The following is a 13794-nucleotide window of genomic DNA, read 5'->3' as shown; positions in this document are numbered from 1 at the left end:
ATTTACACTGCCAGAGGGCTGGGGTTTGCCTGTGACTCAGTGCAGAAGGGCAGAGAGCCTGAAATTGCTGTTCAAACCTCCAGTGAGCTGAATGGTGAAATATGGCTTCAAATTAACATGGAAATTGTAGGCATTATTTATGGACCTGATGGGTTTAAGTGTGGTTTAAATCTGCTGCTTTGGACGTCTCTCAGCTGTGTCACTGCCTGGTTGTGAGGGGAATAGTCTTTTCCCCTTGCTCTTTTGCACAGTAAGTTGAGCTCTGAATTAGAGTGCAGCAAGCATCCTATCAATAGGTGAACGCACAGCAGGTTACTCACCAAGTGCTGTGATTTCTCTGTGCAACCAGTTGAAAACAAGCCCCGAGTCCCCTGTGCCAGGCAGTGTCAAACCTGCCAGAGGTTAGAACCGCAGACAATCACAGGGGCAAGTGGGTATAGGTCTTTTAATTGACTGTTCTCCTGGCTGAGGCATCCTTCCGTAGCACAGGAAGGGTGGAGGAGCGAAATCACATCTCCCCACACGTCTGCTGTTCAATGCTGGCTGTTGGGGGTTCTTATTCCAAGCAAAGGTTGGTAAAATGTGGAGCTGATGGAGAGAGTCCAGAGGAGGCCATGGGGGTGCTGGGAGCGCTGGAGCAGCTCTGCTCTGGAGCCAGGCTGAGAGAGCTGGGCTGGGGCAGCCTGGAGAAGAGAAGGCTCCTGAAGGGGAGACCTTAGAGCAGCTCCAGTGCCTAAAGGGGCTGCAGGGAACCTGGAGAGGGGCTTGGGACAAGAGCCTGTAGGGACAGGCCAAGGGGAATGGCTTGAACCTGCCCGAGGGGAGACTGAGATGGGATAACTGCTGTTACCTCTGCAGCCTATATACTCTTCTGCTACATCTGCTATAAGCTGGGTTAAACACAGCATCTTTGGTGCAGCCCTGAGTCACTGTTATTTCTTCAAACCCTGCTTTAAATTCTCCATTCAGCTTCCCTAGAGAGAAGCAGCATCTTCCTCCCAGGAGGGTTTGAACCACTTCCCAGGCCATGAGCTGCATTACAGATGATTATAGATTCTTCTTGCCATCTCTGACCCACAATGAGTCAAGCTGCAGATACAAAGAGTGCTCCTTTGCATCCTCAGAGACCCTCTGCAGATGCAGCTTTTCCAGCCTCCTCTTTTTGCTCTTAGTTAAACATCAGTTCTACACTCTCTGGTGCTATGGTTATAGAGCCATGCGGTCTCCTGGTGCTTGTTTCTTGCTCCCCACCTCTTTTCTTCCAAGCATTAAACCACACTGAGCCTGGGTATAATCATTTCCCTTTCCTTCTTCCTACTCATACAAGGGCTGGGCAGCTCAAGGTGGTGTGAAAGGGAGGTGTTACACGCAGTAGCAAGATACAACAGGTACATCTGGGCACTGCTGGGCTCCGAGTGACTGCAGGGGGGGCATCTGTCCCTGTTCTGGCTGGATTTCGGGCTGCCACTTCTCCCTTTGCTGCTGCAGGATTGCAGCGGGCTCTTGCAGCCCCGATTGCTGTTAAAAACTCGCTAGAGAATCCAATTATACACCAGTAGTTGGAGTAATTATTGGAGTAAAGCTATTTCAACCTGCTCCAGTGGAAGGTGTCCCTGCCCGTGGCGAGGGGCTGGAACTGGATGAGCTTTAATCTCCCTTCCAGCTGTGCTCCTGTGCGATCCAACAGAGCTTCGCTGCGCTCTCGGCAGCAGAACCAAGCAGCAGCCTCCGCAAAGGGTTAACGCGGCCGCTCGCTCCGCTGCTGCCTTCCCACCGATCGCTCTCTGCTCCTGCCAGGCGGAAGTTGGAGCCGCAGTTCAAGTTCAAGGCTCGCTGTGTGCATGAGTACGAGCTGCCTGCAGCAGGCAGGGGCCGGTGGGCAGCGAGCCGAACCCCTCCAGCTGCAGCCGCAGCCATGGCTCCAGCCGCCCAGTGCCGCAATTCGCACCTCTATTACTACAGCATCAAATTCGCTCTGTCCACCTATGCCACCCTCTTCTCGGTAGGTGCTCCGGTTGCTTTTTGTGTCCTTCCTGGTGTTTCCCCTCCCACCGTGTAGCTGGGGTTTTACTCTTTCAGCACCCACGTTTCCCCTTTCAAGGCGCCAAATCCTTGCGGTAAAACCTGGTGCTGGGAAGTTGCTTGTGCTTGGAGCTAGCGGGGGCCAGAAGGGGAATTTGGGGTGAAACAAAGGGGTTTGGTGGATTTAAAATCACCTCCTTGGGACTGCCCTTCCCTAGAACCTCTCTTACAAATCCCTTGTGGCAGCGAGTTGCATTTGGAGCAGAAACAAGGAAATTTAATGGTTTTATCACACAAGAACCCATTGGGTGGTGATGCCAGCTGCATCCCCCTGCCCCTCTCAGCCTTTTCGTTTGCCTTGTTCAACAGGGATAGGGCATGGATGTAGGCATGGAGCCTTGTTCAACAGGGACAGGGCATGGATGTAGGCATGGAGCAGGAGGTATTTTGGCCAGGTTGGTGATATCAAGAGGTCAAACTAAGGCTTGTTTTTAAGCAGTATTGAACCAGTGAGCTCCATTTGGGGCCAAGCTTCTTTGGCAACTGGGAGGTGTGAGCACATATCAGAAAGAGGAGAGGAGCACAATAAATTCCCTGTGTGCATCCTCGGTGAACGCATGAGAGATGGAGTTCATCTTGCATAACCCAGCCCATATTTACTGATATTTAGTGCTGAGGTTTAAATAATCCTCTTTGTCCCTGCATGGCTGCCTGCTGAGTGTGTAGAGTGGAATGTGCAGCTCACTGTATAGGTGTCACTGCAGAAATACCTATGTGACTTCCCAGGCAGGCTGTGAGCGTTAAACAGGGTCAGAAGCACTTGGAAAAGGCTTCTTATTTCCTTATTAATTAGTTTCTTTTTAATGAATGAGCTCAGTTGGGAGGGCAGTGCTCGCTCGTGTTGGCTGGAGATGGTGAAGCCATTGTGTCCATGCACCAGATGACTTGTGCCCATTGCAGGGCATGAAGAATAAGGAATAAAGAATAAGAAATAAGAATAAAGAATAAGGGATAAGAATAAAGTGTTCTTTGTAGAGTATCTCACTGATTTCTTCATACCTGCTGGGTAGGAAGGTTTCCAATGGGAGAGGAGATTCAAGCATCTCCCACTGTGTGGCCAGGACCCTCGTGTGCCTCCTGCTGCATCCAGTGACACTAAAACCACCCAGATTCTTTAACCCACTTCTGGCTGTGGTTTGAGTTTTGGGCTAAAGACAGTGCAATATTTGTTCTTACAAGATGAATCCTATGAGTGTGGGTTTGGATTCTCTAAAGAGCTGAGTTTTGCTCAGGCTGAGGTTTCCCTAGATGCCTTTAAGGGATGGGGAGTCGATGCAGGGTCATCTTTTCCCTTTTTATCTGAACCCAGGTCAGGGTTATGCTTTGCAAATGTGGATGATTGATGGGACAATCTTGATGCCAGAGGCTTATTAATTACCTGGATGTTTTGGGGGGCTCAGTGGGACATTCTGGAGAGTCCACCAGCAAGAAGAGACTCAATTCCCCAGGGACTGGGAAATAGCTGCAAAAACCCCATTCTGAATCACTCTGATCCAGCCTGGGGTGGTCCTTGCATGGGGACACGGTCACATTGAATCCATGTGGATACAGGGGAACTTCAGGCTGGAGATAAGGCACCTGTGAGCGTGCTGAGGCACTGGCACAGGGTGCCCAGAGAAGCTGTGGCTGCCCCATCGCTGGCAGTGCTCAAGGCCAGGTTGGACACAGGGGCTTGGAGCAAGCTGCTCCAGTGGAAGGGGTCCCTGCCCATGGCAGGGGTTGGAGCTGGAGGAGCTTTAAGGTCCCTTCCAACACAAACAAGGCTGGGATTCTGTGATTGCTCAGCTCCTGTGAGCTTTTCATCCGCATGACCTACTTCTGGCCTCATTTGCACATGTCGATGTATTAATTTAACCCTTCAGAGCCCTGTAAACCAGATGTGACCAGGGCTGGGCTTCCCTCTGGCCTAATGCATTTGATAGGTAATGATGGTGTGGGAGCTTCTCGCTTGTATTGCATGAAGGCTTTTAACCCTCCCCGAGTAAAGATTCAGTGGAACAAGGCTTGAGTTGGATCACCAGGAAGGCCTCAGGAGGTTTGTGGTGAGATGCACCATTGGTTTATAGCTTAGTGTTGTCCCAGCCTTCAGAAAACTGGATCTAGGGCTGCTAGATCTTTTCCAATGCTTTCCTGTGGAGAAAGCATTGATTTATGGGTGGGATAAGCCAGAGAGTGGCTTTAAACCAAACACAGTGCAAAGGGCAGAGATGTCCGAGCATCAGAGGCTGGAGCAGCTGGTTTTATATAGGTGGATTTAATCCCCATTGTCAAGGATTCAGTGGAGCATAGACTTGAAGAGCTGCTTCTTTCCTTGTCTTCTCTGATAAAATTGAGAACTGCTGGTTAAATTGACCCTTATAAAACCATCTTTTTCACATTCCTACATACCACCAGCAGTTAAGCATTCTATGATGTACTTAATCACTGTATCATTAATCCCATGATTCTATCTTTCAATGACTAAAAGCATTCAGCGCTTTCCTGTATCGTGACTTCTCACCTGTACGTTACAATCAAACCTCCTGAGGAGGAGCAGGAGAGCCCTGTCTGCCCATTTGGCCTTCAAAATCTGGGAAGAAGGATTCTCCTGTGAGCTAGGATTTGGAAAACCAGAGTTTTCCCTTTGGTTTTGCACCTCTGGTCATCTTGGATGGAGGATAAAGCATTGCCCCATTCCCCATGCTCCTCCCTGGACCGCTGAGCTCTGACTCAATGTCATCTGGCTGATGGGGTCTGCGTGGGTTTGAAGCCACCGTCATCGTGACTCTTTGGTGTTCCCAAGTAAGGAGAAATCTGCCTGGTGTTAGTATGGCCTTGCCTCATTCGCTGAACACCATTCAAAGTTGTGTTAACGTCCCCTTGGGTCCATGGTACTTGTTTGGCACAGAATAACTCCTGTTACTTGGGTATTTTTGAGCCTTGGAGAAGGGGAATGTGGCGTCTTTCAGGTGTGCAGTGGGGTTTTAAGTCAGGGTAGGACTGTGCATGTCATTTGTTAGCACTGGGAGGACTATGCAGGTCTCTTGTGAATGTGAGTAGCTGCCTCTGTGTCAAAGTCAAGTCAATGCAAGGATCAGAAGCAATCACAAGCACAAGCCCATGGCTTGAAGTTGGGAGTTGGCAAAGCTCTTTTAAAGCTCAAGCCACCCATTTGGACCCCTCCCAACCCTATCAGCAGCTCTGAGCTGTGTATTCTGTTATTTCCTATTCATTAATTGCCTTTCATCCCCTCTTCTTGACCTCCAGATCTCCAAATGACTCTACAATCAGTGGGACAGGGGGTTGCACCTTTAACTCTTCTCTTTCCCACATCCCTAACTTGCCACCCCACCTCTTTCCTTGCCATTAGATGAAGAAATACATGGAGAGGAAAAGCAGCATTTGTTATCCCACTGAGTTGGAGTTGGAGCTGCACAAAAAGCCTTGCTGTCCTCCGTCCCTTGCCCACTCAGCTCCTACAAGCTCCAAGCAGCAATAACATCAAGCAGGGCTGAAATTAAAACCAAAGGTGATTTCTTCCCAGCTTAGAAGAGGAGAATTGATTCAGGATGCCTTTATCATGAGGGCTGATGGATCTGCAGCCACCCCCTTGGCTTTCCCTGTGGTGATGGTGTGGTTGTTATGAGATAGAAATGGGGTGATCAGCTTCTTGTTGGAGGGTAAGTGTGGGTTTGCTTGTTCTCTGAGCCGCATTGCAGAGCAGTTGTAATTGCTGCTCCCTATCCTGGTGTTTGCACATTATTGAGGTGATCACCAGGCAATTAATAAGTAACTACAGAGGATTTACCAGCAAACTTCATTATGTGCCTTCCCATGTCATCGAGTGTGGGTGGTAAGAAAGGGTTATGATGCCAGGAATCAAGAATATCTGCGCTGATTGAATTTGCACAGCAAAACCAACCCCCAGAGAACCCCAGTGATGGAAACCAGGACAGCCAGGCTACGCAAGGGGTGATGCAGACTTCTCCTGCTGCTTCTGATGCTCATCTCCGGCCAAGGGGTGATGGGATGAGCAGGTTTTGGTGGAATACATCATTATTCCCCTTGCAGTTTTTTACAGGCTTTGACGTCACTGCTTTGCTCAAAATCCATCATTTTTTCCACAGCAGTGTTGCTTGTCAGGGAGTGCTGCCCTTTCTCCCCAGCTATTTTCCATCCAAATCCCTCTGCCACTTATCCTGCAACAGCATCGCTCCTCGCTCGCTCTTCCAAACCTTGTTATATTGCAGTGAGCCTTCCTTTGCAATCTGCCTTTGCTGGGAGATGTGCCAGGGTATCCATTCCCTTCCTCTTGATGTGTGCTGCTTTGCAAGATGCTTTCTTGTGCTTTGAGTAGGAGCAACTGTTGGGTTTTATTTTAATTGGAGGATGCTTTTTAGCCAGCGGGGCTTGGAGATGGGTTGGGGTCCAGCCTGCAGCACTAACCCTTAGCAAAGGGGATAGGTGACCTTCTGAACTAGAAGCTAAGCAAAGAGAGAGCTGAGATATTCATAGAATCATGGAATGGTTTGGGTTGAAGAGACCTCAAAGCTCATCCAGCTCCAACCCCTGCCATGGGCAGGGACACCTTCCACTAGAGCAGCTTGCTCCAAGCCCCTGTGTCCAACCTTGAGCACTGCCAGGGATGGGGCAGCCACAGCTCCCCTGGGCACCCTGTGCCAGTGCCTCAGCACCCTCATAGGGTGCATTTCCCCATTGCATTCGCATGGCAAATAAGCAGTGTGTGCCATCCTCCAAAAAAGAGGGGTGTTAAGCATAGCACTGGTTGGGGTTTACCCTGCCAAAGGGGATGGTCATGGTGATGTTGGGAGGAAGAACCAGCACCCTTTGCAGCAGCTTCATGCATGCCATGTGCTTTAAGCTTTTCAAAGGTACTTTCCACCCTGGAAAAGCTATTTTTAAGCAACCTTTATCCACCCTTAAAACCTTCCTCAGTTTCTTTCCCTTCAACCAGTAAAGTCAATCCCATGTATACTGCTTCCTCAGCCCTAGAGCATCCATTCCTTGTACCCGCTCTGGGTTTGCTCTGTGCGCTTGCCATGATCTCTTCCCTTACCCTCATCACAGATGGATTAATTAAAACAGGGAAAGTGGTTCTGATTGGCATGTGGGATTAGCAGGGTACCCATGGTGTGCCTTAATGTCTACCCCCTGCCTTCCAAGCCAAATATATTTCCCGGGGCGCCGTATAAGGGATAAACATTAAATCAACCCTAATCCCAAGGCACCAACCTGATGCTTAAAATAGAGTCTAAAGATGAAGCTGTGATTAAAAGCTTGTGATCAGAAATAAGCCTTCAAATAACTAAAGCGGCTGTAAAATACCACAAGTCTACATTTCACTTTCTGAGAGATTTCGGTGCCTTTATAGATGAGATGGAGCCTGGAAGCTGACAGTGATTGATAGACACGAACTAGCTACACAAACACACCAGAATTGGTGTCCAGGTGCATTAGAGAAGGAAAACATCAACCCCTCAATAAAGCAAAGGCTGTGCATGAAAATGAAGGATTGGGTTGTTGGCATGAATTAGCAGGAAGAGTGTGAGCGAGCTCATTAGGAGCAGAGAAGCCTTTTGGAAAGGTGAAAGGAAAAGGAGTGAAAAGAGGTGTTTTGCTATCTCTGGAGATGCAGTTTTTGATCTCGGGGGTCTGTGGCTGGGGGCTTTCTCCCGAGAGGTGATTTAGGATGGGGATGGTGCAAAAAAGCAGCAGGAAAACGGCTCCGGATCCTCCTCCATTTCCTTGCTGACCTTTTCAGGTGTCAGCTCAGTGCTGGCTGAGGAGCAGCTCGCCTCCAAGCGCTCCAATGGGAACAGCTCCTGACAGCACGAAGCGCTTGGGGCAACGGCGCTGGCTTTGATGTGGAAGGAGCTGAAGGGTTGCAAACAGCCCTTTTTGAAGCCTGCTTTATCCCAGCATCATTAGGCTCTTTTTCAATCAGAGCTGTTTCATCGAAGAGGGAGAGAGGGGAGGAGCGGTGTCCTAAACAATCCGTTGTTTTTCTTTATGGCACTTTTCATCCAGGGATCAAAACCACTTCTCAACTGTGCCATGAGCTTCATGTCTAATTGTTGGTGCTGGCGTGTGAAGAGGATGAGCGGGTTTGGGTGCAATTCAGTGCTCAAGCCAGGAGTGAAATGAGTCCTTCTGGGGATGGTACTGTCTAAGGGTGGAGTTTGGGAGGGTGGTGTGTTGGTGTCGATCAGTGTTGGTCCATCAAAGGGCCAAGTGGAGCATTCAGACAGACCGTAAAGGTACAAGCAGAGAGGGGAGACTAAAAACCAAGCAAAACCTGGCTTAAAGCTTAAAACCGTGTTGATCACTGCAATTATACATCCCTTTCTCAGATAGAGGAAGAGCAGCCCAGCCGTGACCAAAGGGGATGTTCTGAGTGCTGACAGCACCATTTGGGATTGGATGCTAAATGTCCTGGAGCTAAGTGGGTTTTCCTTGGCTGTCTGGAACAACTTCCACCTCTGTGTCTTCATTGAAGCCTCTATTCTTCCTCACTGGAATCCGAATGGCATCATCCTGTGCTTCCATTGCAGATCCTTGGCCTCACAATCCTGTGCGTTGGGATTTACGCCGAAGTGGAGAGGCAAAAGCACAAGACCTTGGAAGGGATCTTCCTGGCTCCAGCCATCATCCTCCTGCTGCTGGGCTTCACCATGTTTGGGGTCTCCTTCGTTGGCATGGTGGGGAGCCTCAGGGACAACCGGACGCTGCTCAAGACAGTAAGGCCATTGCCACTCTCTCAGTGAAGCCTAGTTTTCCTGTTATCCATGGCTGGATGCCTCCCAACCTCTGCTGGAAGTGCTGATACCTTCCTCCTGGGGTAACAAGGGAGTTATTTCTGGGGCTGAGATCTCATCTGTGGTGGAGCCAAGTCTCCAGCATTAAGTTTATTTTAACTGTGATAATGACAATAGCAAATAGCTTTGTTTCCTTGTGCAGGGGAGGTTGTAGCAGAGGCCAGTGTTACCGCTGAGGTCCAAAAGGGAAGTGATCCGGGGCACTAGGGCAAAGCTGTTCACTCCTAACCTGCTAAATCAAGGCTTTTGTCAGTGCGTTGAGCATCCAACCACTGGTCCTTATTGCCTGCCCTTGCTCAGGAGCAGCATCTCTGCTTCCACCAAGGAACAGGAGTGTTTAATCATGGAATCCCAGAATGGTTTGTGCTGGAACGGACTTTAAAGCTCACCCAGCTCCAACCCCTGCCACGGGCAGGGACCCCTTCCACTGGAGCAGCTTGCTCCAAGCCCCTGTGTCCAACCTGGCCTTGAGCACTGCCAGGGATGGGGCAGCCACAGCTTCTCTGGGCACCCTGTGCCAGCGCCTCAGCACCCTCACAGGGAAGAGCTTCTGCCTCAGAGCTCAGCTCAGTCTCCCCTCGGGCAGGTTCAAGCCATTCCCCTTGGCCTGTCCCTACAGGCCCTTGTCCCAAGCCCCTCTCCAGGTTCCCTGCAGCCCCTTTAGGCACTGGAGCTGCTCTAAGGTCTCCCCTTCAGGAGCCTTCTCTTCTCCAGGCTGCCCCAGCCCAGCTCTCTCAGCCTGGCTCCAGAGCAGAGCTGCTCCAGCCCTCGCAGCATCTCCATGGCCTCCTCTGGCCTCGCTCCAACAGCTCCAGGTCCTTCTTGTGCTGCTGCCCCAGAGCTGGATCAGGGCTGCAGGTGGGGTCTCCCCAGAGCACAGCAGAGGGGCAGGAGCCCCTCCCTGAGCTGCTGCTCATGCTCCTTCTATAAGCTGAATTCCCTCTACTTAGATGAGAGCAAAGCTCTTCCATTACCCTCAACCAGTGCCTGCATCCACTGATCAGCTCCATGACAGCTCTGTGGGCAACTTGATTGTTTCCAATACTCCCTTGGTGAAGAAGTTGCTTTTGGATGAGTAATCCGTGCTGGTCCATGGAGCCTTCCTGCTGGCATGTGTGTGCCTGGCACTGCTAATGGCTTGTGTAGCACCTTCATCTCCCACTGCTTCGGGTCGATTGGTTTATTAAAATCAAACACTCTTGTACTGGCTTGCAAGATTGATCTTAGAAACTGTGTTTTTTTTCCCATTGGATCCCTATTGCAGATGCCCTCTGCTCTGTTTGGGAGCTATCCCCTAACCCTGGGTGTTTGGAGGAGTCTCCAAGTGAGTGGACAAGGACACCATGTCCCAAATGATGATACTTGTGGTGTTCAGACAGCCCTGGTAGCTTGCTTGCTTGCTTGCTTCACGCTTAATTTGTCATTAATTCCCTATCAACTGACTCTTCTTCCTGTTTGGATGCTCTATGGCAACTGGGAATCTGCCAGGACTCAGCTATACCTCTAACATACAGCATTCTCTTTCCTGTGCATCAGAACAACTGGGAAAGCTCTGTATTTCTTTATGATCTAAGCCTAGAAAACAGCTTTCTGCCAAAGCTGAAGTTGTGTTGCTTGTGGAGAGCACTTCATCTTCTTTTTCATTCATCCGCTTTTAAAGCGATACCACACTGTGTTCATTCTCCCCAGGCTTATTCCAGAGCAGGATAAGTAATTCAAATTCCCAATAATATTTTTTCTCCCTGTGCTAATACTCATGAATAGTGCTTAATCCTCTATTTCCACAACCCAGGCTCAATTTGGAAGTGGAAAACTGATACAACAAAGGATAGGAAATCACCTCCTTGGAGCGATGCAGGGAGACAGAAACTCAAGCTCCTCAACTGTATTTCACAGGTTGTCGACTGAATCAATGGGCACAGCTGAGAAAAAGGAATAATCCTGCCCATTTGGGTTGCCTTTTTCTCCCTGTGGATATAAGCAGCTTCATGCCTGCCATGTGGAATAAATACATCAATACCCAGGCGAGTCGTCGCACACAGTAACACTTGCATCCCTTTTGACGAGGACATGAGAGGAGATGTTTGTCTTGCATCAAAATGTATTGTATTCCTGGGTGGTGGGGTTTTGGGGTTGCTCAAGGCTCCTCAGCTGCCTTTAGTTGGCTGCAGAGCAGCACAGTTGGTCCAATACTACATTAATGCCTATTTTCCAGGAGCAGGTACAGGAAGTGATATTTCATAGAATCATAGAATTCTGTAGGTTGGAACAAGCCTTTAAGATCATTGAGTCCAAGCATTAACACAGAACTGCCAAGTCCACCACTAAACCATGGATCCACTGAACTAAGATCCGTTTCTGACAACGGATCTGGTCTTATTCCCAGCCTTGGAGCTGCAACACTCTTTCCCCCATGGATGCATTCAGCTTGATGGGCATCAGCACAAGGAGAAGAGCGTGACAGGAGTGAAGCATTTCAGAAAAGCTCTTGATGATGAGATAAATAAGGGTATTCTTTGTGCACATATCTCACAAATAAGGGAGATGTTTGTGGTCTCCATGGAGGCGAAACTTGTGATGTTGCCTCTTCTTGTAGCAAACAGCATTGCAAGCTCATAGCAGACCAAAGAAAGGTACTTAAAGAGCATCATTAAGATCCCGTACTTCACCCACTCAAAGGGACTGCAGATCTTTACAGGAGCAACCTTGGATTAGTGTTTTCCTGGTGGAGATGTAGTTTATCCCAGCAAAAGTGCTTTATCCTTGTACCTTCAAACAGCTCCCTGGTGAGACTGGGATGTGTTGGAAAGACCATGGCATGGTTTTATGGTGCTGAATTACTCTATTCTTTCTTGTGCTCTTACCTACTCAGGTCATACTGGCAAGACTATGTGGCTAAGATTGGGTTTCCCCACTGTGTTAATGTTGGAATTGTCCATGAAATCCATTAGCATTTCCATCCATCACCCAAAAGTGGGTGCTTGTGCCAGGAATTCATTGGGGGTTTTACTGTGTGATGACCTCTCTCATGCAGCAGCCTCTCGAGGTGTGGGAGACTGGGCCTTGCTTTCATCTGTGCTTGCTTCACACCAGTTTTCTGCTGGTTTTTACTGGGAAAACTCTTGAAAAGCCATTATTGATTAGTGGGGTTTGTAATCTGTTCACCTTGAGGGGGCATCTGGACCACAGAGGAGGGAGCTCTGCCTCTAGAATCAACCTAGTTCATTCTGTGAGCCCCCAAACCAGTCCCAAAACAGACCCTGGGGTTTGTATCATGAGGCAGCATGGAAACACAGATACTGATGCTGAAGAAAAACCCATACATGAATCCCTTTGAGCTCTTAGGAGCTGCAGATGCACTGCAGCTGCTGAAATGCTTTTGCAGGGAACCCAAGCTAAGGATGAGCACAAAACCACCCCAAACTTCAAATGGCTTTGAAAAATGACTTATCTCTTCATCTAAAAATATGTCCTGTTAATGTGGAGAGCAGACAGGAAATTCTTCTCTCCTTAGGAGCAAATACTTCAATGCCCTATGAAAATCCATCAGGTAGCACTTGAGATTAATAACCTACTCCTTTCCCACCTGAAATGCTGTGGGTGGAGGTGCACACGTGCTTGTTAAATCCTCATTCATCTCAGTCTCTTACTGCTGAGAGATGGATTTTTATGTACCTTAGCCCCCTGGAGACAAATCTGACGACATTTCTCTTGGACAAGACAGTCAGGAAAGCTCCCAAATTTACTACTTGATGTATTATTCCAATATCCCCTGCAAGGTTTTAATCTTTTCCTTATCAATCTTATTGTCTCCAGTCAACTGTCACTGTCACACGTAGCCTGACTCTTACCTGGCACAAGCCAGATTATCATGTCTTTAGTGACATCTGTAATAACACAAGCAAAATCAGTTCAATAAAGCCACTGCTTTGCTTGCAATTCTCAGCTCAAGTTTATTAGAAGCCTGGGGATTTTGGCTGCTGGTGTATGGAATCGATGTTACAAACACTTGGATTTAATAGGTGGGTGAAGAGTTGCTCTTTGGAAATCAAGTTTCTTCCATCACCATTAACGTCTGCAAGGCTGTCTGATGGAGATGGCTTGCCTTTGCTTTGGGGGTGATTTAGCAACTAGACTGCAAAAATCAATGTTTCTATTGCTCAATTAGAAGGCTTGGGAGAGCTGGGATGGGTTGGCCTCAGGACTGGGAATGCAGTGGGAGAGGCTGCTCCGGCAATGGGGTTTTGAAGTTGAACATGCCCAAATTTTCTCAATTTCATGGCTTTTTAAGAACTGGTTTTACTAGAAATGTATCATCTCTCTCTCAGCGTTTCCTACCTGGGAGCATGGAATCCGTGTGTTCATCCCATGGATAGTTTAGCTTCCAAAAAGGCATGGATACCATGAGTTTTCAGAGGTGGTTTCAATAGAGTTGGTTTTCTTTTATTGCAGAATGGAAGAGAGATGAGGATCCAGGCAGGATAAAGGTTTTTGGGGTCCTACCTTGGGTTTGCTAAAGTCTGCCATCCCAAGGCAGGTTCTGACCTTGGGTTTGTGGCAGCAAGCGATTGGTTGCCACCACAGTGCTTATGGCGTTTTGTATGTATACACACACGCATAAACCCCAACAGAAATCTATATAAATATATATAGAAAAAGGTATATTTTTATTTATACTGTTGTTTCCAAATGCCAACAACAGCAGGATGTGAAAATCAAAGCCCAGCACCCACCATCAGCTTCATCACTCATTTTCTTTGCAATTGGGGTATTTTTACTCTCAAGGTCGACCCATGATGCGACTTCCTGAGCTGGGCTTGAAACGTGCCTCTCCAGCACCTGATTGCATGTGTAGAGAGATGATATGCTGAAAGAATGGCAGATATATCAGGTTTGA

General features: G+C 48.5%; 1 protein-coding gene across 3 annotated transcripts in view; it reads left to right on the top strand.

Moving 5' to 3' along the window:
- The first annotated feature begins 1803 nt into the window (after positions 1-1803).
- The window catches only part of LOC133209561 (tetraspanin-15-like), a 41779-nt gene continuing 29788 nt past the window's right edge, over positions 1804-13794 (top strand). For all 3 annotated transcript variants that reach the window (XM_061348253.1, XM_061348252.1, XM_061348251.1), the window contains exons 1-2: positions 1804-2002; positions 8634-8819. In XM_061348253.1, the coding sequence (XP_061204237.1) occupies positions 1916-2002; positions 8634-8819 (273 nt within the window). In that variant the 5' untranslated portion in view covers positions 1804-1915. The remainder of the gene's footprint in view (positions 2003-8633; positions 8820-13794) is intronic.

This window comes from Neopsephotus bourkii, unplaced genomic scaffold, assembly GCF_033783945.1.
Source record: "Neopsephotus bourkii isolate Nb327-2 ecotype Australia unplaced genomic scaffold, CSIRO-AGI_Nbou_v1 NB_346, whole genome shotgun sequence".
Taxonomy (NCBI): Eukaryota; Metazoa; Chordata; class Aves; order Psittaciformes; family Psittacidae; genus Neopsephotus; species Neopsephotus bourkii.
Note: the sequence above shows the minus strand (reverse complement) of the source record. Positions and strands in the feature narration are given on the sequence as shown.